Source organism: Triplophysa rosa, linkage group LG22 (assembly GCF_024868665.1).
Source record: "Triplophysa rosa linkage group LG22, Trosa_1v2, whole genome shotgun sequence".
Classification (NCBI taxonomy): Eukaryota; Metazoa; Chordata; class Actinopteri; order Cypriniformes; family Nemacheilidae; genus Triplophysa; species Triplophysa rosa.
The window spans coordinates 7,175,501-7,184,331 of record NC_079911.1 but is presented as its reverse complement, the minus strand read 5'-3'; the positions used below and the strand labels follow the sequence as shown (position 1 = coordinate 7,184,331).

The 8,831-nt window shown below is 37.5% G+C and overlaps 1 protein-coding gene across 2 annotated transcripts in view; it reads left to right on the top strand.

Annotated features, from left to right (window-relative positions):
* Nucleotides 1–611: 611 nt before the first annotated feature.
* nup210 (nucleoporin 210) overlaps nucleotides 612–8,831 on the top strand; it is a 29,015-nt gene continuing 20,795 nt past the window's right edge. For both annotated transcript variants that reach the window (XM_057321425.1, XM_057321426.1), the window contains exons 1-7: nucleotides 612–1,182; nucleotides 3,010–3,146; nucleotides 5,670–5,801; nucleotides 6,214–6,310; nucleotides 6,612–6,762; nucleotides 6,947–7,079; nucleotides 7,318–7,476. In XM_057321425.1, coding sequence (XP_057177408.1) covers nucleotides 1,022–1,182; nucleotides 3,010–3,146; nucleotides 5,670–5,801; nucleotides 6,214–6,310; nucleotides 6,612–6,762; nucleotides 6,947–7,079; nucleotides 7,318–7,476 — 970 coding nt within the window. In that variant the 5' untranslated portion in view covers nucleotides 612–1,021. The remainder of the gene's footprint in view (nucleotides 1,183–3,009; nucleotides 3,147–5,669; nucleotides 5,802–6,213; nucleotides 6,311–6,611; nucleotides 6,763–6,946; nucleotides 7,080–7,317; nucleotides 7,477–8,831) is intronic.

Sequence of the window (8,831 nt, the reverse complement as noted above, 5' to 3'; positions counted from 1 at the left end):
TCGAACCGATGTGGGCAGTTTTGGAAAGACGTGTGAGAAGCAGGTTCTCTGCTCGAACCTCTCGTCAACGTTAACACATCACGTTAGTGCCATCTAGTGGCTTTCAAACGCACATACACTAACTTTTAACTGTATATTGTATCTGGAAACAGGACGTTTTTGAAATCCAAGTAGCCTATAGATCAAACGTAATTGACAATAAAAAAATAAAAAACGTTATTGGGCTTTGAATCCAGATTAAACACAATCCCCGTTTCCTTTTAATATGTGTATGTATTTCCAAGATTGTTTAATATTAATGCAATTTTACAAATATCAATAGCAAAATGTATTATATGATGAAATAAAACAGAGAAGGTGTCTTTCAGCTCTTTGTTGTTGTTCATAACCACCGATTAAAGCCTAATACAAACTTAACTGCTTTATGCTACATAAAGCACTTAAGACACGGACAAGGACCGTAATGTAAACGATGTAATATGATACTTCAATCAGCAAAAGCAAGTCTTGGGTATGCCTCATTTGGTCTTGTGCCTTTAAAGAAATTCGTCATCCTTTATCAGAATGACGTAGGTCATCTCCCAGTATGCATCACGCCGCTTTAATAGTAATCCTATGGCGGGTATTTTCATGCGGCTATGTGTGTTCAAACATTTTCTATAACATGCTGTAACATTTCGCCTCTTTTACCGATATAACTTAGTTTTTTATTATTAATAACCACTTTTTTTCTCTTATTTGAAAATGTGAAGTACATGAGTCCGTTCAGAGTTAATAATGAAAGTAAAAACCCGCCTATGTTACTGTAGCTCTTGTCATGCACGCGCCCCATGTGATTCTTTTGAACTGATACTTTGGATCAAAGGCGTGTTTACTGAATACACTGCACGATCTGTGGCACCTTGTTCAAATCTTTTTTCGGGGATGTGGAAAGTCGAAACCGGCGGACACACTGTGAAGTCGTAAACAATAAACACTGGAAATAAAAGTAAAGGGCGAATTTCGCCTCTGTTCTGTGATAATGGCAAAGAGTCGCTCGCTCGTGGAGGGTCTCGCTATTGTGCTGTTCGCCTGCAGTCTCGCTCAAGCGGCGAAACTCAATATCCCGAAAGTTTTATTACCTCTTTCAAGAAACACAAAAATTAATTTCACACTGGAAGCAACCGAAGGGTGCTATCGATGGTAAGTGCATTGGATAACTATTACATTTCGAGTTAATGTTAATTTTCAGAACTGCTACTTATGCAGTGTACTAATACGTATGCATAGTAACATAGACAGCACAGAAAATAACATTATTTATACATGAAGTACGCAATGCATAAACAACTTTGTAGGTGAAAGCTGCAGCACGTGGTGCTGACGTGAGGGAGGTTGTGTGATGTCTGCTTTGAAACAAATATGTCATAATGTCTCACTGTATATATCTTAGGCTACTTAAAATATGTGTAACTTTACTTTGTAGATTAGGAAAATGTTCAGTATCTGCAGTCGCGTGTTTAGTTGCCGCAGGGGCTGTATTTATTTTATTTGCCGTCTGCTTTGACAGGTCAATTTACATAAATATTTGTTATCTCCACCAGCGATTTTTTTGTGTTGCTTTCGAACATATGGTTCAAAACTGTCTTCTACCAAATAGCTTCTAACTAATGCATGAATGGAAATGCCTCATTTTGTTAAAAAAAACAGGTTAAATGTGTATTGAGTAAGCTGTAAGTGGCAGTGATGGTGAAAATTTTTAACAGCTTTTCGTAGCTATAAGACTTAAAAAGTCTTTGCTATACAAAAATAAATACCATTTACTCACCTTTATGTCATTCTGAACTTGTATGTATTTGGTTCCCTGTTTAATTATGCTGTGTAATAACAAAGGATTCAGATCGCATCAAAATACTTATATTCTGTGCTTTGACCATAAAGATAACACTACCACCAAGTATTCAATGGAATTAAAAGTAAAATGGCTTTCTCGAAGCTGTCATAGCTCAACTGGTAGGCAATTGCATTATTCTAAGTAGGGCTGTCACGATTATGAAATTTGATTGACGATTAATTGTCTAATAAATCATTGCGATTATGGCGATTAATTGTCTGTTTTAGGGCTTTGACGATTATGGCGATTAATTGTCTGTTTTTGAGCTTTGACATTTAATTCTCATGCATTTTTGATTCAGCGATTGAAACGACCATATTGTTCTGAATGCAAGACTATGTTTTATTCTTGGAAATACATCGGAAAAAATTGGGTCATCATATATTTAAGGTTTAGGCTTTTACCTGTCAATAATACAACCGCCAAATACTTGTAAATTTATCAGGTGTGAATTGAAGCCACCATTAAAATACTATCAGTCATATAAAAGATTCTAGTCTGTTTTTTTCTCACTTGCAAGACTACAATAAAATTTAACTTGTGTGTTAGTGAAATTTTGGTAGACTGGTTTTCACACTGAGATTTGCTTAAATAATATCAAATTGTACTGCAGGTAATTTGTATATGTTTTAGTTTTTTTTTTAAGTGATTGTGTTGTGGTGGTACATTTTACAAGTATTACCATGCTTAAGTAACAATATAGACACTAAAATATGCAATATGCAGATACACTACAGCTCCCCCTAGTGTCTTCTATAGAGATGTGCAATAATCGCGATGATCTGAAACCGTCGCGATGAGGTCAAACAATCGCGATGAGACGATTATTTAATAATCGTGACAGCCCTAATTCTAAGGACATGGGTTTGAGTCAGAGGGAACACACATTATGATGACATTAACTTAAAATGCAGTCTTGCTGCTTTATGCCCTGTTCTCATTGCCAGTGACTAGCAGACAGAGTGGTGCCACTGTAGAAGCTTGCCGACTTCCGGTGCCACAAGTGACAATGAATGTTGGTGGCAGAAAGTGGCGGTTTGAACGCAGCTGTAGATGACACTGTGTGGGACATCACAGAGCAAGAAAAACAGGGAGTTTTTAAATGAAGACCGTTTAAGTGTGTGCTCTCTTCATAGGTCATCCAACAGGCCAGAGGTCGCCAGTATAGAGGCTGTGGATGTAAATGAACATCAATGCTCCCAGAGGGCCGTTCTGCAGGCCCGCTCGACTCAGCCGTCCAGACTGACCAGTATTATACTCGCCGAGGACATCTGTGAGTTATTGCTACCTGCTTTCATCAGTCTTATAAACTTTGGGTTGTCTTTTGGTGTTTGTAAAAATCTGCCGGCATCTTTTTGTTACTGTCAGTGGTTCCCAAACTTTTTTTGCCAGGCCCCCCCTTTGTAGAGAAACATGTTTTCGAGTCCCACCGGATCCCCACCACCTACATAAACACGCACACATAAAGACACTCTCATAAAACTTCCTTTACCTGCAAACTCACAGACAGAGAAAGAGAAACAGAGGAAGTACAAGTGCATAGTTTTTTTTAAAGCAAGCTCTTAAAAGTAAGCAGTAGGAAGATAAGAAATATTAAAAAATAATGTTGTAATAATAATAATAGAGAACTGTCAGGGCTTTATTTGAAACTTTGTAATAACAGTTCTGAAATTTTTGTGATATCTTACTGAAAAACCTAAATATGCAACTGGTCACTTTAAGAGTGTTAGTCACCGATCCGACAAATGCCAATAAAGAACGACATTATCAGCTGGCAGTTGAATTTATAGGAATCACAGCTGACAATACCTAAGCCTTGTCGCGACCCCACTTTGGGAACCACTGCTATATGTTGTATCACAAAGAAAGTTTAATCCCTGATATATATGACTTCCGTACTTCAATTGAACGTTTTATATATATATATATATATATATATATATACAGGTGCTGGTCATATAATTAGAATATCATCAAAAAGTTGATTTATTTCACTAATTCCATTCAAAAAGTGAAACTTGTATATTATATTCATTCATTACACACAGACTGATATATTTCAAATGTTTATTTCTTTTAATTTGATGATTATAACTGACAACTAGTGAAAATCTCAAATTCAGTATCTCAGAAAATTAGAATATTACTTAAGACCAATACAAAGAAAGGATTTTTAGAAATCTTGGCCAACTGAAAAGTATGAACATGAAAAGTATGAGCATGTACAGCACTCAATACTTACTTGGGGCTCCTTTTGCCTGAATTACTGCAGCAATGCGGCGTGGCATGGAGTCGATCAGTCTGTGGCACTGCTCAGGTATTATGAGAGCCCAGGTTGCTCTGATAGTGGCCTTCAGCTCTTCTGCATTGTTGGGTCTGGCATATCGCATCTTCCTCTTCACAATACCCCATAGATTTTCTATGGGGTTAAGGTCAGGCGAGTTTGCTGGCCAATTAAGAACAGGGATACCATGGTCCTTAAACCAGGTACTGGTAGCTTTGGCACTGTGTGCAGGTGCCAAGTCCTGTTGGAAAATGAAATCTGCATCTCCATAAAGTTGGTCAGCAGCAGGAAGCATCAGAAGCGTCTCGCCTGGGCTAAAGACAAAAAGGACTGGACTGCTGCTGAGTGGTCCAAAGTTATGTTCTCTGATAAAAGTAAATTTTGCATTTCCTTTGGAAATCAGGGTCCCAGAGTCTGGAGGAAGAGAGGAGAGGCACAGAATCCACGTTGCTTGAGGTCCAGTGTAAAGTTTCCACAGTCAGTGATGGTTTGGGGTGCCATGTCATCTGCTGGTGTTGGTCCACTGTGTCTTCTGAGGTCCAAGGTCAACGCAGCCGTATACCAGGAAGTTTTAGAGCACTTCATGCTTCCTGCTGCTGACCAACTTTATGGAGATGCAGATTTCATTTTCCAACAGGACTTGGCACCTGCACACAGTGCCAAAGCTACCAATACCTGGTTTAAGGACCATGGTATCCCTGTTCTTAATTGGCCAGCAAACTCGCCTGACCTTAACCCCATAGAAAATCTATGGGGTATTGTGAAGAGGAAGATGCGATATGCCAGACCCAACAATGCAGAAGAGCTGAAGGCCACTGTCAGAGCAACCTGGGCTCTCATAACACCTGAGCAGTGCCACAGATTGATCGACTCCATGCCACGCCGCATTGCTGCAGTAATTCAGGCAAAAGGAGCCCCAAATAAGTATTGAGTGCTGTACATGCTCATACTTTTCATGTTCATACTTTTCAGTTGGCCAAGATTTCTAAAAATCCTTTCTTTGTATTGGTCTTAAGTAATATTCTAATTTTCTGAGATACCGACTTTGGGATTTTCATTAGTTGTCAGTTATAATCATCAAATTAAAAGAAATAAACATTTGAAATATATCAGTCTGTGTGTAATGAATGAATATAATATACAAGTTTCACTTTTTGAATGGAATTAGTGAAATAAATCAACTTTTTGATGATATTCCAATTATATGACCAGCACCTGTATATATAAATATACAGTATATGGCATAAGGGTGATAAGAGAATTAAATTTTTAGCAAAATTATATTGCATGAATCTGTTTGGTATAAGTGATGACAGTATCTTTTATGTCCTTTACTATCATGTAACAAATTATTGTCCCATGCATTTACATTTAGACATTTAGCAGACGCTTTTATCCAAAGCGATGTACAAATTAGTGGAAAACAATAGAAGCAACAAAAGAAAACCCCCGTAGATTAGACCTTTATGTGGGTCATGAGCTTGGAGATCTGAGAGGTGGTGTTGTTTTCAGCAACAGGACAGGTGCTACGTTGTGATGCTATAGTGGATGTGATTAGTGAGATCCAGATTGTCTCCACTACACGAGAACTTTACCTGGAGGATTCTCCACTGGAGCTCAAGATTCATGCGCTTGATTCAGAAGGTGAGTGTGTTATGCACATGTATACGTATGTGCTGCAAACGTACCCCCCCCCCAAAAAAAACCCAATGTGATCATTTATTCACCAAATGTCATTGAAAACATGTATATGACTCTTTCTTCAGTGAAACACAAATGAAAATATTTTAGTGGTTTTGTGTCCATAAAATGGAAGTCAATGTTGTTTGGTTACCAAAGTTCTTTAAAACGCAATTTTCATTTTTGGGTGAACTATCCATTTAAAACCCTGTACTGCTGTTGGTTTTCACAAATATAGATGGATTTATCATCCATAGCGAAAACGCAGCTCTCATTGAAAATAAGTGACTCTATCGTACATGTGTGTTATGAAGCAGTGTACTTCAATGATGTCATTAATGTGAACTCGGGATAAATGTGTACATTCTGCTTTCAGGAAATACCTTCAGTACTCTCGCCAGTCTGTTGTTCGATTGGACTATTGTAAAGGATGCCAAAACATCAGGTTTCCCTGATTCCTACAACTCACTGCGGTAAGAGTCAGGTTCAATGTTAAGATTCTTTTAACTTTGTCATAACCAGACCGAACAAGTGACGACAACCTTATTTTTCCGCAATCTCTAACCTGCCGTGACTGCAAAAACCAATTGCCATAAAATTACTGTATATCCTTGCTGATGCTGAAAAGTCATTGGACTAAAATCCTGCACCTTTATCGCTTTTAATTGTGGACTGAAAGAAACCTATGAAGACATGGTGTGGTCGTTGAAAGCATTTCTTTATTTTTAACAAACCTGACTGACTGATGGTGTAATTGTGATGTTTTTTTGGCAGAGTTCTGCGTTTTGCAGAATCAGCGTACACTCCTCCAACCTACATCTCTGAGATGGAGCGAGTAGGACATCAGGGAGATATCATCCTGGTTTCAGGAATCAAAACGGGACATGCTAAGCTTAAAGCCAAAATACAAGAAGCTCTTTATAAGGTATTGTCTGCTTTTTTCATTTACAGTAGTAATAGTCATGGTATGGACATTAGACAAGCATGTCTGTGTTGTCGTTCTGGATGGAAGTGGTGTGAGTGGTGACTTGGCGAGCAGATTCTTCAGCATTCAGATCAGTATTGCTTGGTACAAACCGATTCATTTGAATATTATATATGTTTTGCAGGACGTTGGTGCTGCTGAAGTCAAGTTACTGATTCTTGAAAACGTTTTCTTAAATCCTGCTTATGATGTGTATCTGCTCGCTGGCACGTCCATCAAATACAAAGTTCAGAAAATCCGTCAGGGAAAGATCACTGGTAAGCTTTGAAGGCTAGTGTTTTTATTCAATGTGTGGACAGAAGCAGGCTGAAAAATGTCAACATTTCTCCTCCTTTCACAGTAAAAATGTAATCTATTTCTTTTCTTAGCTGTAAATTCATGTTTGCCACCTAACGTCTGGACTGTTTTGGTACTACAGGCTGTGTCAGATTTTAACAGGAGAGGATGTAGTATTTATATCACATATATGCATGAAAGCTTGTCCTTTTCTTTTAGAGCTGTCCATGCCATGTGACCAGTATGAGCTTCACCTCCAAAACAGTGCAGTCACGCCTGATGGAAACCCAGAGGTCCCTGTGGCAAACTTAGAGCAGAGCAGCTCGATAGTGTTTGCCGTTCAGCACGGTCAAACCAACATCGTGCTGGACCACAAGAGTATCCTTCACTCTCTGTCAGAATCATTAAAGGGGTCATAGGACACGGCTAAAACGAATATTATCAATTGTTTCACAATTTAAGGTTCAAAAACACTGTATTTTCCACATACCGTGCATGTTTGTATCTCCTCTTTTCCCCGCCTCTCTGAAACACGCGGATTCTTTACAAAGCTCATCGCTCTGAGAAGCGAGGTGTGCTATGATTGGCCAGTTAACCAGTGCATAGTGATTGGTCGAATACTGCAAGTGTGTGACTGAAGTGTAACCTCTCTTACCATATTTGGAACATCAGGTTCCAAAGCAATTGTACTGACAGGTACGCCCACCTTACTTGCGGGTCTGGGTGAGCATTCGCTTTTAGATACAATGCATCTTTTGTTACGACATTTTAATTTTTGCAATTTTACGTGTCTAATACATGCATCGGCAGTGTTGGGTAAGTTACTCTGAAAAAGTAATTAATTACTAGTTACTAATTTCACATTCGATAATGTAATTAGATTACTGTACAAGTTACTCTCTTCAAAAAGTATTTAATTACTTATTACTAATTACTTTCTATAGCCTACATCAACCTTGATGAGTTAAGTGATTCAAGGATAGACATCAAACGGCTGTTTTAATTCATTCAAATAAATAATATAAAACTACATAAAGTATTATTATTAATTACAAATGTGAGAATTATACATTAAAGCACGGATTTTAAAGTTAGACTTTGGATTTTGATGTAAATTCCTTAAATAAAAGTATTTAGCTTAATTACATCAGAAGTAACTAATTAAATTACAGAAAAAATAAGAGTAATCCCTTACTTTACTTTTTCAAGGGGAAAGTAATTAAATTACAGTAACTAATTACTTAGTAACTAGTTACACCCAACACTGTGCATCGGCAACTTATAACACACCAAAGACACAGAAAAACACATATTCGCGCCATATGACCCTTTTAAACATGTAAAGCTACATAATCAATTGCATGATTTGGAGACATTGTCATTAAAACCTGTTAACTGTCGGAGCCCTTTTTTAGCCTACACATGAAAATGCACTTTTGGAACTAAAATGGTTGTAACTCATGAATGCTTTGGAGTAGAGACCTACGGTTGGTCTCATTTGAAAGAAGACACTTGGAAGATTATTCCTGAATTAAAAAATATATAGATATATTTTTTATTATTATTATTGTAGTTTATTAATTTTGCTATAAGAAACTATAAAAATATTCTGTATAGATTTTATTTAAAAAAACATATAAAATCTATGTGTTTCGACCTAAAAAATGTCAAATGGTCAAAGTCCCAGGTACCACCAATATTTTTATGAAGTTTGAGCTTGATCGACCAAATTA